The 21,367-nt window shown below is 44.7% G+C and overlaps 1 protein-coding gene across 1 annotated transcript in view; it reads right to left on the bottom strand.

Annotated features, from left to right (window-relative positions):
* Nucleotides 1-21,367, bottom strand: part of DNAH9 (dynein axonemal heavy chain 9) — a 286,201-nt gene that overhangs the window by 83,855 nt on the left and 180,979 nt on the right. The window contains exons 46-49 of the mRNA XM_052657972.1: nucleotides 15,862-16,004; nucleotides 14,662-14,823; nucleotides 14,283-14,516; nucleotides 99-359 (exon numbers count right to left, since the gene is read on the bottom strand). Of these exons, the coding sequence (XP_052513932.1) occupies nucleotides 99-359; nucleotides 14,283-14,516; nucleotides 14,662-14,823; nucleotides 15,862-16,004 (800 nt within the window). The remainder of the gene's footprint in view (nucleotides 1-98; nucleotides 360-14,282; nucleotides 14,517-14,661; nucleotides 14,824-15,861; nucleotides 16,005-21,367) is intronic.

The following is a 21,367-nucleotide window of genomic DNA, read 5'->3' as shown; positions in this document are numbered from 1 at the left end:
GTGTCCCTCGGAACACCAGCATGGTGGGCTGCTTTTGGGTCGGAGGAGAGGCTGCTCCTCCCCGGAGGGATGAGCAAGCACGCACATGTTCCTCCTACCTTGTTGAGGGTGTTGAGGGCCGCCTGGGCTGCCGTGAGCGCCGGCTCTGCCTTGGCCAGGTCTTCCTCACAGTCCTTTTGCTTCTGCTGCACCTCCAGCATGATGAGGGCCACCTTCCGCTCCTCCTCATCGGCGATGGCTTTCTCTCTGCTCACCTTGTCCGTCTCCACGCCCACCACCTGAATCAGCTTGTCGGCATCTTCATTCTTCTGCCTCAGCTCCACTTCCTGGGTGGCCAGCTTGGCTTTCAGCTCATCCACCTGCAGCAGAGAAGTGGCAGGTTTTTTCGGATGGGACCGTGGTGGGGTCTGACCCTGCAGGGCAGGGAAGAACACCAGCTCCCCATGCAAAGGTGCAAAGCTGAGCTCTCAGCTGGGACCAAGCGCCCTGACCTGGGAAAGGAAAGGAACCCTGGCCGCCCTCTTCCTCTATCCTGTGCAGCAAATGTGGTGGAAAATTCTAAGCAATGGAGGCTGTGACCTTTCTTTCTCCTTGATGCCCAAATGACACAGGTGGCTTCTCACTGACATTGGTGTCTGTGTCTTGTAAAAACCTCAGGGGCCTAACATAACACTTTGCACATAGCAGGGCTTTAATAAGCAACAATTATCCTTTAATTGAATTTGGCCAGTCTGGAACGCACTGAGGATTTAGCAAACTATACAAAGTGAGTGTCCACTGGGTACCCTGAAAGATGGACTATATGAACAGACAGTGGCCGGGCCATAACAGCAGAACTCTGACGTAGAACCTACAGCAACCTGCCCAGAAGACCAGCCCATTATCTACAGCAACCAGCTGAGAAAGCCAGCCTGCCATAAGTCAGACTGAAATGGAACAGGACCCTGTGGTCCTTGCCCCCGCAATGTCCTCAGCCTGCCTTTTGTTGGTGGAGAAACTAGCCAAAAAATAAATTTAACCAGAGAAGTGAGAACATGCACAAAGGAAAACAGTTGAGGGAAACCAAATAATAATAATGTAGTCATTCAACATAGTCAAGAATGTTTGGTTCCTTCTCAAGGGCTACAGATAATATTCTGAGCCATATCCTGTGTAGATACAGAAACCCCTACCAGGTGAAGAAGTCAGCTATATAATGACCAGACTGTAGCCGTGACATAATTCTGAGAACTGGCCTCAAGGGAATGGGAACGAATTGACCTTGGAATTGAAGATGAACTGTACCTAATAAAGATGACGCTGGTCACACCAGTGATGACCAATTTCAAGTTGACTGTCAGAGCTGTGCTGTTTCTGCATGTAGCCCTCTTCCTCAGTCTACAAAAGCTCTTGCCCACTGACTATTACTGGGTGGGGGAGTCAGCCTTTGGACAGATATCCGCTCTCCCCTGCAGCTGCTGGCGTTCAAATTAAGCAAATTTTCCTTTCCACCAACCTGGCCTCTTTATTGGCTTTTGAGCAGCCAGCAATTGGACCTTGGTTTGGAAACAAGTCTACTGTCTTAAGTAACAGTCCATGAAGACAGGCAATAACCTCTATAAGAATCAGTTCAAAATGGCCAGGACTTGATTAATAAATGACAACTTTCTTAATTTTATCCCAATGAAGGACCAGAAATGAGAGAAGTTCAGATACCCACCCCTAAACAAGATGCCCAGCTTCTGATCTGCCCTCCTCTGCTCCCCAGCGGCTAGCCACCTCCATCTGGGAGCACCTTTCTCCCACCTATTTAGCTCCCCTCCCTCCGCCTGCTTTTGTCTGTTGTTGTTGTTGCTCAGTCGCTAAGTCACGTCTGACTCTGTGACCCCGTGGACGGTAGCCAGCCAGGCTCCAGGGGATCTCCCAGGCAAGAATACCGGAGTGGGTTGCCATTTCCTTCTCCAGGGGATCTTCCCGACCCAGGGATCAAACTTGTGTCTCCTGCATTGTCAGGCAGATTCTTTACTGCTGAGCCGCCAGGGAAACCTGTTAATGTCTCTACCAAAGCGCAAATGATGGTGGCTGACTGCCTTGCTAGAGTGAGCTCTGAATACAGAGCCTTTGCTTGTCCTCATTTAGTTGGACTTCATCTATTCCCACAATCCTTTCGAGAAGTAGATGAGCAGGCTGAAGTGGAACAGCATGGATTCTGATGGTCCAGACCAGCTGCGTTCTCTGCCCACCTCTATGTTCATGTGCATCTGGGGACAGTGTTGGAGTGGTGGGGAATACTGGCTTCTAGGACTCCTTCTATGTTCCCAATCAGGTGGGAAGAGGTGAATGGCTTTCTATGTGCTCAGTAGGGGGTGATGGTTCTCAGAATGTGGTCCTCGGATCCCAGAAGGTGGTACCCAGCATCAGCACCACCTGGGAAATGCAAAGTTTGGGGCTTCCCCAGTGGTCCAGTGGTCAAGAACCCAGCTGTCAAAGCATGGGACACGGGTTCCATCCCTGGTCCAGGAAGAGCCCACATGCTGTGGAGCCACTAAACCTGTGTGCCGCAACTACAGAGCCATGTGTCCTGGAGCCTGTGCTCTGCAACGAGAAGCTACTGCAATGAGAAGCCTGCTCACTGCAGCTAGGGAAAGCCCACATGCAGTACTGAAGACCCAGTACAGCCAATAAATAAAATAAATAAATAAATAAAATCTTAAAGCAGAAAAAAAAAAAGGAATCAAGTTCTCTGGTCCACTCTGGACCTACTGAATTAGAAATTCTGGTGGTGGGGCCCTGCAATCTGTGTTTTAATAGGTCCTCTGGGTGAATCTGATGCCCACCTAGGTTTGAGAATCACTAGCCTAACTCAAGGCCTGTTTATGTTCAAAGAGAAGACTCAGATCTATTTATTTCTGGAAAGTAAAAAAAAAAAGAAGTCAACTGTATTTGCAATACAGTGCATAAACTTTACATTCCAAGATGACCTCTTGTCTCTCATTTTTCTGAAGTCTATTTCACGCAACCACCAAAGATTACTTCAGAGCTCCTAGAACATGTCAAAGAGATTCAAATGCTTTATGCTGCAAAAATAAAACGGGGGCTTAGACGTTGCTGATAATTCCCTTTTCATGGCAGATCAAAAGAAAAGAAAATGAAGGCAGAAGAAAAAAAGAATGTGCTTTAATTTTGTGTATTCATAGAAATCGGAGACTTTGCTTAACCTCAGATGGAGGCCTGCTCCCTAGAACGGGTCTTGTATTCTTGTGTTGGAAGGTTAATCCCTTTCCATCTCCCATTGTTCAGCTGCAGAGTAATTTCTACAAGGACAAAGATGCAATTGTAAATCAAAATGATTGAACCACATAATCACTCCAGTCAGCAAACACACCAGTAACTTTGTGTTCTTTTCCAAATCTTGGGAGATTGGAGAAAATTGAAGTGGGGTTTTTTTGGTTGTTGTTACTGTTGTTTGTTTTATGGATTGCAGATTTGCCTTATGACCTCAGGCCCCGGTAAGTAATCAGCAGTGCTGTGGATGGAAGCTTTATAACTCTTAAGCTGTGACATGGAGTGACACGAGGGGCCGCCAGTCAGAAGTAGGCTGTAACTGCTCACTCAGCCGCATCCAGCTCTTTGCGACCCCATGGACTGTAGCCCACCAGGCTCCTCTGTCTGTGGGGTTTCCCAGGCAAGAATACTGGAGTGGGTGGCCATTTTCTCCTCCAGGGGATCTTCCTGACCCAGGGACTGAACCCACGTCTCCTGTGTCTCCTGCACTGGCAGGCAGATTCTTTACCACTGAGCCACCTGGGAAGCTCATCAGAAGTAGGCTACAGACAAGGCAGAACTCAGGGTCATTTTATGGCTCTTCTTCAGTAAAACAGGACACTGAAAGAAGTGACTTGAACATTTTCTCTTCCCTCTCCCCTTTACTCAAAGCATTCAGGCTCCACTCTGGGTTTCTTGCCACCTAGACACTCCCACACTTGGACAGGAAGATTAAGAGGGGAGGTGCTGCCAACACTGATGAGACCCTCTGCCCACGAGTATCGACCATACATGCTGACTCTGGGAGGTGGGGGGACGCTGACTGAGTCCAGCGAGACTAAGATGGCAGTGGGAGACCCTCCCTTCTTCAGGGGCCGGGCACATGATGTTCAGAGAGAGGTCCCCAGAGCTCCAGAAGACAGAGAAGGAATCCAGAATAATCAGTCACAAATAACACTTCATCGAAAGTTGGAGGCCTAGAGATAGCTTCCTTCTTGACTCAGAATCCATGGAGTCACCAAACACTTTCTGTTTTTTTTATCAAAATGAAAATTTAATGGTTTACATAACTTAATTCTGGGGCTATACTGGCTTCCGATACAGCTTCATCCTAGAACACAAATGACATCATGTCTCTCAACATTGTATACAGTGAATATATTTTTAGTCAGTGACTCCCGTCAGGATGGCAAGATGATGGCCAAGAACTTGGGATTATATTCTCATACCTCCAACCACAGAAAGTAAAGGAAGAAAAGAATCTTAGAATTAGTATCAGTATGCCTGAGTCAATCACTTGAGGTCATGGGTCCATACCTGAAAGATTCTCAAGACCAAATGTCTCTGAGACCTATGCTTACATTACAAATCCAATCCTAGGGCCAGGGATGAAGTCGAAACTTCCAACAGTTTCTGATATGAATTTGGACTTCAAGCAGGCTTTCCTCTTAGATACAGATGTTTTCTGTCTAGAGAAGACATCTGTTAGGTTTGCCTGCCTAACAATAATAATAATATAACAACTAACAATAACATAAAAACTATGTTGCGGTAACACAACTTGGTTTTCTTTTAGAGACCTTGCCTTCGTAAGTCCTTGTATTTTGGGTGGGGCTGACTTCGATGGTTGTCATGGATCCTGGCTTGGCCGATGAAAGGGTCCACGTTATATACTGGCTCAATGTAGGCAAACCAAAGCCCCCAAAAGCTCTCTCAGAGCCAGCCCAGGAAAAGAAGGAAAGCAAGGACTTCCCTGACAGTCCAGTGTCCCCTTCCAATGCAGGGGACAAGGGTTCAATCCCTGGTCAGGGAACTAAGACCCCACATGCCTCTGAGAAACTAAGCCAGCCCACCCCAACTAGAGAAGCCTGAGAGCTGTAACGAACACCCAGAGCAGCCAAAAAGCACAATAAATAAGGAGCAAAGCAGACAGAATGCTTGTCTGAGGTTTCAGAGCCACGGGGGTTGCCTGCCTGAACAAGGACTTCCAGTGAATATCTAACTCCAGTTCTATCCATGTTAAATCCTATCTCGCGCTTTTCAGGGATATAAATTCATCCACTCCTTTTTATTTTGTTTTGTCTAATCAACTTCAGTTGGATTTTGGTTAGTTGTCATCTAATGTAATCTCAAAGTTTTCTTTCCTATTCTCCCTCCCTCCCCTTCTTCACTTTCCACTTTTTCACTTTTTTTTCTTTTCACTGGGTGAATTTGAGTTAGTTTTCTTTTTCACTTGCAAACAAAAATGTCTTGACAAATACATCATCATAAATTTTAACTGTCAGCTCCAGGTGACTTGAGGTTATTTTAAACCCCAGGATAAACTGAATTTAAAAGTTTCCAGGTCATACATATACATGTATTCATTCTCCCCCAAACTCCCCTCTCATCCAGGCTGCCACATAACATTGAGCAGAGTTCCCTGTGCTAGACAGTAGGTCCTTGTTGGTTATCCATTTTAAATATAGCTGTGTGTACATGACCATCCGAAACTCCCTAACTATCCTTTCCTCCTATCCTTCATGCTGGCAACTGGCTGAGTCTCTTCATTGTTCACCTAAAACTATCACATGTTGTTAATCAGGTATACTGTAATATAAAATAAAAAGTTAAATAAAACATTTTTAAAAAATAAAGGTTTCCAGGTTGATAGATTTATGGATTAAATCCAACAGTCCCTTTTTCTCATGATCGCACCTGAGTTAAACACAGAATTGAGGTTGAGAGTGAGAGGAGTGTGACCCCAGGCAGGGTGGGGGGGCTCTGATTGTGTCAAGATAGGGAACTGACTGCCCTCCAAAGACTGAGTTTTTAACATGATATGACCAACTCAACCTGAAATGCAAGGTTAAGAGGTTTTTACTCTTAAAGGAAAAAAGATGGATCCAGGGCCAAGTTAAATTCAGCTACTGAAAAAGAAAGTTGTATTCTGACTAGCTGAGTCAAAGCATGAAGTTATAAGCCTAAAGTCTGTTTAACTTTAGGTTGCCACCCAATTGTTAATTATTGTCATTGCTACTACTTCTAATACTACTTGTTGCTGTTGAGTCATTAAGTTGTGTCTGACTCTTTGGAACTGCATGGACTGTAGTCCACCAGGTTCCTATGACCAAGGGGCTTTTCAGGCAAGAATACTGGAATTGGTTGCAATTCCCTTCTCCAGGGGATCCTCTTGACCCAGGGGTTGAACTGTCTCCCACATTGGCAGGTGGGTTCTTTCCACTGAGTCACCTGGGAAGTAACTGCTAAACAAATCTGGAAATCTGTCTGAGTCCAAGCTGTGAGATCCATTTAGCTTACTCCTACCAGATTATGTGCACCACAAGCTGTAATAATCAAGCAGAAGATACTACAGAATGTATTAATAATTCAAGTCATCATTCTTTTACCAAGATTATGGTGATATATACTTCAGTCCTTTTCTATCAAAGGAATAGTTCCAGATGAAGGGTTTATATCAAAATTAGGCACCTCAGATCATTCCATTCAAAAGACCCATTCTCCATCCCCTCTCTGAGCTTGTAGGTGATTTTTGAACCTGTTCATTCATTTGCCTGTCTATTAATCTACTTATCTGTCGTCTACTTAGCTATTCATATATAGATCACCTACTATGTGCCAATAAATCTTGATTTCTACCCTTGAAGGACTAATAGCAGTATTTCACGATGTATGCAAGAGAAGAAATGTAAGAATGAATTCATGACAGTGTAAATCAACCATACTTCAATTTTTTTAAAAAAGGATGAATAATTCAAGGGACATAGAGAAGGGAATGTACACTGCTCAGAGCTTAGAGAGGGCTTGTGGGCAGGGGGGTAGGAAACTTTTTTAGGTCCTGACAGTGATAAGTTGACAAGGTAGGGACATATGTGAAGACACAGAGATGTGAACAAGCCGTGGAGAGAGAGAGAGAGAGAGAACTATTTGGGGAGAACTTCAAATAGTGCTGTTGGACTTCAGGGTGCAGTGTGATCAAAAAGAGGAAGAAGAGAATGGAGCTATATGCAACTTTAAAAGTTTTGGAGAAGTTTAGAGAATCTGAATGGCAATGTCCAAGATCATTAAGGCTTCCTCAAGCGAATACACAGACTTGAGGTTTGAACGAAGATCACTTCTCTTGCATACGTGGTGAAATACTGCTATTAGTCCTAAGAGCAGGAGACAGGTGGGTCTGAAGCTGTGCTGTCCAGTTGGGCAGCCACCGGCCACACGTGGTTAATAAGCACTTAAACGGTACTTTAAAATATAGTGTTCTACTTGGTCTCTCTGCGTAGTCTCCCCGACTGTATTCTGGCAGCATTCCAGATGAAAGCATTTAAAACATGGCTTGTCTCAACTGAGATGCCCTGTAAGTGTAATTGTATACATGAGCTTTTAAAGCCTTATAGAAAAACAGGGAAAATATTTTATGAGCAACTTTTTTAAACAACATTTTTCTTACATTGATTACATGTTGAAATGATAATATTTTGAATATACTGGGTTAAATAAAATGCTCTGAAATTATGTGATGTTATATACTATTAAAATATATGATTAAAATAAAATCCACTTCTTTTATAGTTTTTTTGATGCAGCTACTAGAAAATTCAAATTTGGACTTCTCTGCGGGGCTGTATTGCAGTTTGTGGGATCTCAGCTCCCCAACCAGAAGTTGAACCCTGGGCCCTATGTGGGAAACCTTATAAAAAAGGGGTTAGCTTTTGCGGTTGGAAGCCAAGATGGCGTCCGGCGGAAGAGATAGGGGCGTGGTCTATGTTAAAGTTTTTCATTGGCTCTCTCGACTTCCATACACGTGGATAGTGTGTGATTACCACAGACTCCTGTTAAGCTCATGACGACTTGACCTTATATGCATATTATAATTTGACCTTTAATGTGATTGGTGTAACTATGGCATATTATAATTTGACCTTTAACGTGATTGGTGCAACTATGGGAGGTCCCTCACCGAACCCCCTTGCTTGCCTATATAAACCAAGAGTTTGTGGCAATAAAGCGAAACTGCTCAGACGGAACCCCTGTCGCGTCTGATTGTCTCTCGCTCGCCGAGGGGCTGGGTTGGCGGACAGCAGGCTGTCCTCTCCTCGGGACCACTCGGCTTTGCTGAGGGAAGTTCCACTGCCTCTCTCTCTCTCTCTCTCTGCGGAGCGCCCCCCGCATGGGCCCACAGCAGTGAAAGCACTGAGTCTTAACCACTGGACCATCAGGGAATTCTCTAGAAAATTTAGATTTGCGACTATGACTTGCAGGCTATTTCTATTGGGTAGTGCTGGTAGAGAGTGCTGCCAGAATACAGTTAGGGAGACTAGGTAGAATGTTATTAATTCATTAAACAAATATTTATTGAGTACCTGCTCCATCCAGGCACTGTTTTTGGTGCTTGGAACACATCAGCCAACAAAAGAGACAAGGATCCCTTTTCTTATAGAGCTTGAATCCAACAGGTGGAGATAAACAGCAAAATATAAACATAAGTAAATTGTATAATATGTCGTTGCTGTTGTTTAGTCACTACGTTGTATCCGACTCTTTGTGACCCCATGGACTGTAGCCTGCCAGGCTCCTCTTTCCATAATTTCCCAGGTAAGAATCCTGCCATTTCCTTCTCCAGGGGATCCTCCTGACCCAGGGATCAAATGTGTCTCCTGCATTGGCAGGCAGATTCTTTACCACTGAGCCACCAGGGAAGTCCATATAACATGTTTGTTGCTCTTTAGTCGCTAAGTTGTGTCTGTTTCTTTGCGACCCCATGGACTCTAACCCACCAGGCTTCTCTGTCCATGGGAGTTCCCAGGCAAGATACTGGAGTGGGTTGCCGTTTGGGTAAACCCTATGGGGGAAAGATACAGTAGAGCAGAATAAGGGGCTCAGGAATGGTGTGGGGGCTGCAATTTTAAATGAGGTCACAGGGTAGGACTCCTTGAGAAGGTGACACTGAAATAAAGAATTGAAGCTGATGAGAGAGGAAGCCTTGGGGATGTCAGAGGGAAGAGCAATTCCAGGGAGGCGAACAGCTGGTACAATGGCCTGGAGTGTCTGAGGAAAGGACAGAGACGCAGTGAGGTTTAAGGGGGCATGCCGCGGGGATGGGGCAGTAGGAGATGAGATCTCAGAGTTAACAGGACAGGGCTGGGAAGGAGACTCAGTGTAATGAGGGAAGTAGGGGCTATTTTAGGCGGTGGAGCGAAAAAGTGACATATCTCTGCTTTGAACTGATCGCTCGGGGACTTCCCTGGTGGTCCAGAGGTTGAGAATCTGTCTGCTAATGCAGGTGATGCAGGTTCGATCCCTGGTCTAGGAAGATTCCACATGCCGCAGGGCAACCAAGCCAAAGAGTCACAACTAACGAGCATGTGTTCTAGAGCCTCGGAGCTGCAGCTACTGAGCCTGCACACCCGAGAGCCCGTGTTCCGCGATAAGAGAAGACACCTCAACGAGGAGCCAAAGCACCCCAACTAGAGAGTCGCCCCTACTCACTACTCACTCACTAGAGAAAGCTCGCATGCAGCAATGAAGACCCCAAAATGCATAGACAAATAAACAAATCGATCACTCTGGCTGCTCAGTTGATGGCAGACTATTAGAGGGAAGCAGACAACTAGTGAAAGGGTATTGTGGCTACCCAGGAGAAAAGGTGTCAGTGGCTCAGATCAGGGTGGTAGCAAGAGGTGCAAGGCAATGGCATTCTAGGCATCTTTGCAGCTAGAGCCAACGTGATTTTCTGATGCACCAGGTGTGGATAGTGAGAGAAAGAGAGACATGAGCAGGGTCGGGGGTGACTTTGAAGGTTTTGGCTGAGACGAGAGGATATGGGTGAAGTGGGCTTGGGGTGGGTAAGAGACTTGAAGGTTCAGTTTATTGAAATAATCCAGGTAAGAAGTGTCTAGATAGGGGACACAGCGAAAGGCATGCCCTTGAGAGGTGCTTGGAAAACCTGTAGAAGCTGTTAAGGCTTAAATGTGGGCAGTGAGGGAAGAGGAGGTGTATAAAACATTGCAGTTTCTGGGCTAGGTAACTGGGTAGATAGACATATTATTCATTGAAGTAGAGAAAACAGAAGGAGAAGAAACAAACATGGGAGGACAGGGAAGGATGCCAGGACATGGGAGGACTCTCCACTGATGGTAGGCAGAGCGCTGGATTCACCTAATGGTATAATCAGGCCTCTTCATATTAAAGAGACTGCTTAAAGAAGGAGAACAGACTGTCTTCATTGTCTGCTCAGACACCCAGGCTTGGTACAAGATGGAACACTGGGTGCTGCTCTGTGAACGTCCCACTGATGGTTCCCCAGCAGTGGTCCTTTGTGTAGACTGATCAGCAATTCCCGGAGGAGAGATGGCTGTTTTGCAGAGCAGGGGCGATTGGGGATACAGGATGTTCTGAGGGCACTGTAGGTGGGGCAGGGGGAGACAGGAAGAGGAAGAGGTGAGAGATGGCAAAACAAATCCGGTAGTACGGCATTCTGGGAGTCTAGCTTACTCTGTTTTCTAGAGGCTCCGAGATGGAGAGAATAAGAAAGTGACTGGGGTGAGAAGACTGCAACAAAGGTATGACCAAGTAAGCTGCCGGGGACACTGTGTACCCCAAGCTGCTTTGAACTGTAGCTCTAAGAAGGAGTTTTGGTTCCAAGAATACTAGTAGAAAGAGAGCAGCATTGCAGATAATTGTCACACAACATTTGTTGACAAACACTGAGTTTGAATAGATCTCATCATGCCTGGAGGTAAACACAGGGGTAAGAAGGCCTTTACATAAATACAGAACTAAGGAAGGAATAGCATCTAGAAGACTAAGGGGAACAATGCAACTGAAAAACGACCCATGACTGGAGTTAGAGAAGACATCAAGAAAGCTGTTTCGCATCATCAGTAGAATGGTTCCTGTGATATACGGTTGCAGAAAAATAGGCTGAAATACAAAAGCAGTGTTAGAAAGGGAAAAAGATGAGATGAGGGGATACTGTGGGGATACTGAAAATGTAATAGCATAATTAAAGTCTTTGCTGGAGGCGTAAGAAGCAGAAGCAATATTGCCCACAATTCGATTAGTATCATTGAGGATAAACTTCCTAGAATGTAGAGGAAAAGGCCAAAGGGAAGGAAACCAATGAGAGAGAAGACAGTAGGCATGAAGTGCAAAGAACCCTTCCAGTTCATCACTGCTCCTGTAGGAAAGGCCCAACCAAATGAGCAAAACCTCATCACAGGAGGAAAACTCCCTGAGCGGAAAAATCCTATGTGTATAGATTGCAAGGGCTGACTGCATCCCACTGAATAAACTGCAATCCTTTAGATGTATTATGTATATGAATCGAGAAAGTGAAGTGGAAGGCTTCCTGGTGGCTCAGTGGTTAAGAATCCACCTGAAAATGCCAGGGACACAAGTTTGATCCCTGGTCTGGGAAGATCTCACGTGCCTTGGAGCAACTAAGTCCGTGCGACGCAACTACGGAGCCTGTGCTCTGGAGCCCTCGCTCTGCAACAAGAGAAGCCACTGCAATGAGAAGCCCGTGCATCACAACTAGAGAAAGCCTGTGCACAGCAACGAAAATCCAGTGCAACCAAAAATAAATAGATAAATAAGTACAAATTTTAAAAATAAAAATTAAAAAGTTAAAAAAATTTAAGAAAAGAAAAAAAAAGTGGAGAAAAAGGACGAGTCAGGAGGAAGTTCTACAGAGCTATTCCGAAGGCAGAGTTCTAAAAAAATGACAGTAAATGAAAGGCTCAGAAATCTGCAAAAACATGCCCTGCTCAAGAATTAAACTGATTACAATGCTAGTTTAATTGTGAAAATGCATGGAATTCCACCACCTTAATGAGAGGCCGGGTCTGCTGCTGGTAAACAGAGAACAAAGAAGGGCCATCAAGGGCCCAGCAGTATCTGATGGGTATTAGCAGGGCAGAGGAGGTGCCAGAGTTGTCCACAGTTCTCCAGTGGTAAACTAACTGAAATGGACTTGTTCCATTTGGAAGAGTAAGTAGAAAAATAAAACAAGGACAGGATGACAGGGGCCTTCTTCTGAGGTATAACCACTTAGGAGCATAGAGGAAAATGCATGACATTAGACAGCGTTTGTTTAAGAAATTCGGTTCCAAAGGCTCTTTGATAGATAACATCGTAAGGTGCAAGAAACCAAAGAAAATTGGCCTAACCCTGCAACCACTGCTCCCAGCCATTCAACTCCTTGGATTTTGAAGACGAAGAGACTGTGGGTAGGAGACTAAAAGAAAGTAGAGGAAAATGAACATGTGATAAAGAAAAAAAAGGGAGTATTTCCAAGGATTTTGGTATCCGTGAGAGGGAACCTCCCAAACTGAAGCTGAGGGTGTGCACTTCCAGCAAGAGTGAGCTCAGCCCAGGCTCATGGTGAGGCAGGAAAGACAGGACCAGGCATTTAGGCAGAGTCAATGTCACCTGGAAAAGACTCTTGAGAGTCCCTCGGGCTGCAATGAGATCAAACCAGTCAATCCTAAAGGAAATCAACCCTGAATACTCATTGGAAGGACTGACGCTGAAGCTGAAACTCCAACATTTTGGTGACCTGATGTGAAGAACCAGCTCATTGGAAAAGACCCTGATGCTGGGAAAGATTGAGGGCAGGAGGAGAAGGGGATGGCAGAGGATGAGATGGTTGGATGGCAGCAGTGACTCAACGGACATGAGTCTGAGCAAACTCCGGGAGATAGTGAAGGACAGGGAAGCCTGGTGTGCTGCAGTCCATGGGGTCGCAAAGAGTGAACAAAACGTCACCTTTTTGTTTTGCTTTTAATGAGGCCATGATGCTTGGAGGAGTGGCATCTAAAACAGAAACCTTGGAGCATCTGAGCAAGGAAATCAACCATGAAAACTGTGGAAAACATGCAAATAAAAATGTAGGACAGGAGTAAAGAAGCAGACATAGAGAATGGATTTTTGGACACAGTGGGGGAAGGAGAGTCTGGGACGAATTGAGAGAGTAGCATTGGCGTGTATCCACTATCACGTATAAAACAGACAGCTAGTGGGAAGCTGCTGTCTAGCTCAGGGGGCTCAGTTTGATGCTCTGTGATGATCTGAGGGCTGGGATGGGGGGTGGAGTGGGAGGGAAGTTCAGCAAGGAGGAGGTATATGCATACATACAGCTGATTCACATCATTGTACAGCAAGAACTAACACAACATTGTAAAGCAATTATATTCCAATAAAAACACACACAGGTTGCTGATGACCCTGTACGACCTTCTAGGTGTGGTGCTTGACTGGTACGTAGAACTGAAGGGAAAACATCTCTTTGAATGCAGGCATAGTGACGTCAGGAGATGAATGGACAGGACCATGGTAGCTGATGCCACCTGGTGCAATCCAGGCCACTCCTTGACCTTCCCCCAATGACTGTTCCACCCCTAATCAGAAAGACCCCACTTAGTCAAAGGGCTAAAAATAAAATAAAAGGGGGATCAACAAACCCTGTGGTGTACCCCTCACTCTGAGCATGCCTGAACTCTTCTTTGAGTGTGTAACTTCTGCTTCTGCCCTGAACAAACTGCTTCTTTGTTCTCTTTGCTCCTCAGTGTGTGTATGTATTTTGCCTTTGTGTTCCTCGACCAGATTCTTTTGGATAAGTTGAACAAGAGTCTGGGGCTTCCCAGGTGGTGCTAGTGGTAAAGAACCCACTTGCCAATGCAGGAGACATAAGAGACACAGGTTCGATCCCTGGGTCAGGAAGATCCCCTGGAGGAGGGTATAGCAACCCACTCTCCAGTATTCTTGCCTGGAGAATCCCATGGACAGAGGAGCCTGGCAGGCTACAGTCCATAGGGTCGCAAAGAATCAGACACGACTGAAGAGATGTAGCACACAGCACAGAACAAGAGCTTGGACTTCTGATAAAGCTTTTCAGGCACCACAGGCACTGTTCTGATGACACTGGGGCCTCTGGAGAACCGTGCTTGGTGTTCAGAGTGTGACTCTCCGTTCTCTGGGAAGGGGCTGCCCTTCCCTCCCTCCGAGCCTGCTGTGGACAGGAGGACTGGAAGGATGCTGCTTACCTGGGCAGAGGTGCTGTGGAGTTTCAGCAACCCGTTCTCCAGCCGCTCCATCTTGGACCTGAGCTCCCTCCCATTCCTGCGCAGCAGGCTCTGGTAGAGTCTGATGAACTCCAGGAATGATTTGGGTGTTGTGTAGTTGTAGCGCTGCTCGTTGCTCAGATAAGACTGGGAGGTGCGGTTGACACTTGTGTGGACGAAAGCCATGAACTTGCTAACTGATGGCTTGACTGTGGTCTAGAATCAAATGGCAGGAAATAAAGAGGTCACCTGGCTATGCTGACGGCAGGTGACTGCCCACTGGGCTCAGTGGGCCGGACAGGGGACTCCTCGCTCCCTGAGGTGGAGCGGAGCATGAGGGGTGTCTCCTCTGCCCTCTCACCTCAATGCCTTCCGTGTTCTGCAGGAAGTGGAGGCTGACGGACTCCAGGGCCTGCTTCGGCCACTCGTGGAACCAGTTGATGGCTGTGCAGTTCACGATGGCAGGGAACTTCCTGCTGCGGACCCTCAGTTTGGGCCCCACCGGGGAGAAGCAGAGAGTCACCTGAGAAGGCAGAAAGATGGGGAGAAGCCAGAAGGTACTTGGAGAGAGATCCACACAGCCTTGGATTCTTTATTTCTCAGGACATCGGGAGGCATATCAACAGAGACAATATCTGTAAACTCTTAGCCAGCCTTTCTAGCCAAGGGATTAGGAACGTTGCGACTCAGCAATCCCCATTCCTGGGCACATAACCTGAGCAAATCGTAATTGAAAAAGACACATGCACTCCAGTATTCACTGAAGCAATATTTATAACAGCCAGGACGTGGAAGCAACCTAGACATCCATCAGCAGATGAACGGATAAAGAAGATGCGGTACACGTATACGATGGGATGTTGCTCAGCCGTAAAAAAGGAAACTGAGTCATTTGTAGTGATGTGGATGGACCTACTAGAGTCTGTCATACAGAGTGAAGTAAGTCAGAAAGAGAAAAACCAATATTGTATATTAAAGCATATATGTGGACTCTAAAAAATGGTACTGGTGAGCCTGTTTGTGGGGCAGGAAGAGAAATGCAGACGTAGAGAACTGGACACATGGAGCCAGCAGGGGAAGGAGAGGAGGGGACAGAGCGCGGGAGCAGCACCGATACACACCCACACCATGCATAAAACGCAGAGCTGCGGGGAGCTGCTGTCTAGCACGGGGAGCTCAGCTCTGCGCTGCGATGATCTGAGGGCTGCGATGGGGGGTGGAGTGGGAGGGACGCTCAAGAAGGAGGAGGTATATGTAGACATACAGTTGATTCGCTTCATTGTACAGCAGGGACTAACAGAACATTGTAAAGCAATTACACTCCAATCTAAAACTCTTTAGCAAAAAAGGAATGCTGGGACTGCAGGAGGCAGGTTGCTGCCCTTGAAGCGACAGGTGAGAAGAGTGTCCTCGCACAGGTGCTCGGGATCAGAAGGGAACTGCAACCTCCCCACCCCCAACTCCCAAAGTGGCCGATAAGGACTGCTGTGTCCAGCATGTCCGCAGAGGCTCCTGGGAGTCATCTCTTGTCCTCTGCACCCTGAGCAGCTGACCCTCGTACCTTCAGCTGCCGTCGGACTCGCTCTATGAAAAACTTCCAGCAATTTTCTCTATTGTCAACCAGACCTTGGCTCTTGACCTCATTTCTCACGTTGCTTATGATGTTTTCGACCTCATCGTCAGAGTAGAGATCTGGGATCTCTCCTAGGAAGAGTCGGAGCACAGATGCCTAATTATTATTATTATGATTATTTTTTACCGGGTTGGCTAAGTTCTGAAAAGTAGATAGACTAGTGTTATTAGTGAGGCAGTATATAATGGACAAATATTTTTAAAGAATCTGAACTTAATATATAAAGATAAATGTATGATGATCAATTAGAAATGCAGTTAGAATTGTTTCAATTAGAATTTCAATCAGTTAGAAATGTTTATCTTTGAAATGCAAGGATGGTTAAATATTAGAAAAATCTGTGAGAATAATTTACTGCATTAATGGATTAAAGAAGTAAAATAATACAATCATCAAAAAAGTTGCACAAAATTTCCGAAAACTTAGTTTGTTAGCAAACTATAAATAAATGAGATTTCTTTTAACCAGATCATAGGTATCTATAGCAGAACCAAAGCAAACATCACATCTGTCTACTAGTGAAATACTAAAATATTCTTTTTTGAATCAAGAACAAGACAAGGAGGACTTCCCTGGTAGTCCAGTGATTAAGACTCTGCGATTGCAAAATAGGGGGCCCAGGCTTGATCCCTGGTCAGAGAACTAAGATTCCACATGCCATTCACTGCAGTAAATAAATAAATTCTCACTATAGTCCTATAAAGTAGATAGTTTAAAAAAAAGAGAAAACAAGACAAGCATGACTGCTATTCATGTTGTCTCATCAATATTATACAAAGGTCCTAAGTTTTGTCTTCTTGGGCTCCAAAATCACTGCAGATGGGGACTATAGCCATGAAATCAAAAGAAACTTGCCCTTGGAAGAAAAACTATGACAAACCTAGACAGTGTATTAAAAAACAGAGACCTTACTTTGCCCACAAAGGTCCATATAGTCAAAGCTATGGTTTTTCTAGTAGTCATCTCTGGATGTGAGAGTTGGACCATAAAGAAGGTTGAATGCTGAAGAATTGATGCTTTCGAACTGTGGTGTTGGAGAAGACTCTTGAGAGCCCCTTGGACTGCAAGGAGAGCTAGCCAGTCAATCCCAAAGGAAATCAATCCTGAATATTCATTGGAAGGACTGATGCTGAAGCTGAAACTCCAGTACTCTGGCTACCTGATGCGAAGAGCCGACTCATTAGAAAAGACCCTGATACTGGGAAAGATTGAGGGCAAGAGGAGAAGGGGGCGATAGAGGATGAGATGGTTGGATGGCATCATGGATTCAATGGACATGAATTTGACATGGTGAAGGACAGGGAAGCCTGGCATGCTGCAGTCCCTGGGATCACAAAGAGTAGAACACGACTGAGCAACTGAACATCAAAGGCTAAAAGTCAAGGAAAACAGATAAACTGTATACAGATAGTTAAGGAAACAATAAAGATATTATCATCAAAATCTAAGTTTCCATATAGAAAATCAAAGAGACTATACACATAACAGAACTCATTAGTGTGTTAAACAAAAGCTTGCTGGATACAAAATCAACTTTGGAAATAAAACGGCACTTCTGTGCTTTAGCATATAAAAAAGAGTTACTTTAAAAGTTACTTTAGAATATCAACAATAATCATAAGACAGGCAATAATAAATAAATAAGGTATGCAAAATCTTGATGTGAAAACTGTAACATACTACTAAAGGGCATAAATAAAACCCCAAACAAATGTAGTGTTCATGAGTGGATGACTCTGTATTACCAATAACCTGAAGATGCAATTCCAAAATAAATAAATGGGTTTCTTTTACAATCCTGACAATCAAATTCTAAAATTTATACGGAAGAGCAAAAGGTAAAGCGTGGCAAAGATAACTGTGAAGAACAGGTTGGAGGGATTTATTTGTTCTATCAGAAATTGTTTCCTTATAAAGCTATGTTAAGGCTTCCCTGGTGACTCAGCAGTAAAGACTGCCTGCAACGTAGGAGACCCAGGTTTGATCCTTGGATTGGGAAGATCCCCTGGAGGAGGGCATGGCAACCCACTCTGGCACTACTGCCTAGAGAATCCCATGGACAGAGAAGCCTGGCAGGCTACAGTTCACGGGGTCATACAGAGTCAGACACGACTCAAGCAGCAGCAAAGTAATGTTAGTTAAAAATGTGAAATTGGTTCTTGGGTAAATAAATAGAACTGTGAGTGAAACACTTAGAAATGGACCCAGATGTAAACAGGAAATTCATATTCAAAATCAGTATGCTGAAAAGGGATGAGCAGATCAATAAACATGTTAGGATAACTCAATACTAATAACAAAAAATAAAATTAGAATACTGTGCAAAAATACACACTGGGTGGATTAAAGACATGAATATGAAACAGCAGTATTTTAAAGATGAAACACAAAAGATTATTTTTATGGTGTTGGCTAGGATGCAGTTTCTGAAACAGTACAAAAAGCATGAAACATAAAAAGACTGCTTTGCAACATTTAAAACTAAATCAGCATGACAAAAGTCAGAAGCAGACTTCGAAAAGATATTTACCAACTATATAATGAACAAAGGTATCCAGAAAATACAGAGGCCTCCCACAAATCCATGAGAAAAAGAAAGACCCAAAGAGCACACTACATAAAAAGGCAAGGAACAAGATGAATGGCCAATAGACACTTGAAAAGATGCTCCAGTGTCACAAGTGGGAAGTGAAAGGACAAGACTGAGATTCCATTTCATGCTCCCTGGCAAAAACTGGTGTGTCAGATGAACCAACTTTTCGTGAGGTTGGGAAGAAACAGGTATCTGTGTGGAAAGTAAATTTGTACAGCTACACTGGAGGGCAACTGGCAATTTTTATTTTTATTTTTTTTAGATTTTCTCAGCCTTGCCTCAGGGCATGTAGGATCCTAGTTCTCCGCTGTTGTTGAATTGCTAAGTCCTGTCAGACTCTGCAACCCTATGGACTGCAGCCCACCAGGCTCCTCAGCCCATAGTATTTCCCAGGCAAGAACACTGGAGTGGGATTTCCATTTCCTTCTCCAGGGGACCTTCCCAGACCAGGGATTGAACCCGTGTCTCTTACTGTCTCCTGAATTGGCAGGGGGACAGGGGGATTCTTTACCGAAGAGTCACCAGGGAAGCCTCCCTACGTGATGGAAATTATGAATATTTACCACCAATGCACCCGCACTTCCTTGAACTAATGTATCTGGAGGGAACTCATGCCAACTTTTTAACAAATTTCTGGTCTTTAGAGTCTGACAACACTAATCCAGCCAGGAGTTGGGTAGTAGTTTATACTAATTAAGCTTAATTATCTAAATGGGAAAAATGAAAAAAAAAAGAATTATCATGAAAATGATCATTTACTTTCTTCCCTTAATTGGACAAATTTGATTTAATTTCCAGTCATTAAGATATTTCATAGCATGCATATAAAATACCCAGTGCTATAACTTGTCAAAATCGAGGTCTTATCAGCGGAATAATCCATTTCAGCCTGATTTGATAAAAATATGGGGTGAGAGAAAACTGCTAGAGAAATGAAATGATACTTAGCATTTGTTGGGAGTTAGGGGACTTCCCAAGTTGTGCTCGTAGTAAAGAACCCACCTGCCAACACAGGAGACATTAAGAGACTCAGGTTCGATCCCTGGGTCAGGAAGATCCCCTGGAGGAGGACATGGCAACCCATTCCACTATTCCTGCCTGGAGAATCCCATGAACAGAGGAGCCTGGCAGGATGCAGTCCATGGGGTCTCAAAGGACTGGATACGACTGAAGCAGCTGAGCACACACACAAGAGAGCTGAGGAGCCCAGGAAAGGTTTAAAAAGAGAAATACTTCGATGGAATCGATGTGAGTGTACGCCTCCCTGTGGGGCTGACTGCCTGCAGTGGTCTGGATTTCTTTCCCCTTTGTCCCTCTGAGAGGCTGCATTTTCTTACCTGTAAATGTGTTACAGTCCTCCAGTGAGAACTTGGATTCCCTTTGGTATGCATTCTTCACCTTTCTATTATTTACCATAGGTGGAATTCATGTCCTTTGGTGTTTCATGGATAGCATGCTGGGTATCTTTAAAAGTTATGTATTTGCTTTTGGCTACGCCGGGTCTTCGCTGCAGCACATGGGCTTTCTCTAGGTACGGGGAGCAGGGGCTCCTCTCCAGTTTCAGTGCCCAGGCTTCTCACTGCAGCGGCGTCTCCTGCTGTGGAGCACGGGCCCTAGGTGCAGGGGCTTAGTTACCCTTCAGCATGTGGGGTCGGCCCTGAGCAGGGATCAAACCTGTGTCCTCTGCATTGCAAGGTGGATTCTTAGCCACTGAGCCATTAGGAAAGCCCTTCACGTTAGGTATTGAGGCAGTAAACTATGATCTATAGGCTAAATCTGACCCTCTGTCTCTGCCCGCAAGCTGGGCATGGTTTTTTACAATTTTTAATGGTTGATAAAATTAAAATAATAATGTTTAATGACACGAAAATTACATGATGTTCGAATTTTACTGTCCATAAATAACAGTTTATTGGGCACAGCCATACTCCTGCGTTTATATATTGTCTATGGCTATTTTCCCACTACAATGATGGAGCCGAGGATTTGTGACAGAGGCCATATGGTCTGCAAAGCTGAGAATGTTAACTTTCTGACCCTTTATAGAAAACGTGTTTCTTTAAGGCTCGCCCGGGTTTATGTGATACCTTTTTAAAAAATTTATTTATTGATGTATAGTTGATTCACAATGTTGTGTTAGTTTCTGTTGTATAGCAAAGTGTTCAGTTATACATATATATACTTTCTTTTTCATATTCTCTTAAATTATGGCTTATTTCAGGATATTGAATATGGTTCTCTGCGCTGTACAGTAGGACCTTGTTGTGTATCGATTCTGTATATAATAGTTTCCATCTGCTAATTCCAAATTCCTAGTCCATCCCTCCCCTTGTCTCCCCGCTTGACAGCCAGTTTGTTCTCTATGTCTGTGAGTCTGTTTTTGTTTCGGAGATTAAGTTCATTTGTATTCTGTGATACCTTTAAGTGCCAGAATATTGAAAACAGTCAGGCCATTGTTACGTGATTTCCAAAATCCCTTAAGAGCACCAGATGGAATCAAGCACCTCTGAACTGGGAGTTTGCGTTTTCAGGCTTGTTCCTCCGACTTCTCCTGGCAACACTCCTGTCACTTATTGTGCGATGCAGGTAGTCACGCTGGAAGCAGGGGACTGAACTGCCAAAGGGGATTTTGTGATGTCAGCAAAGGCAGAGGCTATTCAAATATTTGAGAAGTTTCCTCCTGAGACCTAAAGTTGGGAAGCCTTGTTTCTGCCGCCAAGTGCAGAAAGGCTCCATGCGGTCATTAACATGTCCTGATATTTTGCAAGTCAGACTCATCATCATTTTTGTGTGGTCTGGAGAGCCCACAACTGCTCTGGGGGGAGGAGATCCTGATAGTTT

Source organism: Budorcas taxicolor, chromosome 19, assembly GCF_023091745.1.
Source record: "Budorcas taxicolor isolate Tak-1 chromosome 19, Takin1.1, whole genome shotgun sequence".
Taxonomy (NCBI): Eukaryota; Metazoa; Chordata; class Mammalia; order Artiodactyla; family Bovidae; genus Budorcas; species Budorcas taxicolor.
The sequence above is the reverse complement of the archived record's forward strand: the minus strand, read 5'-3'. Positions and strand labels throughout refer to the sequence as shown.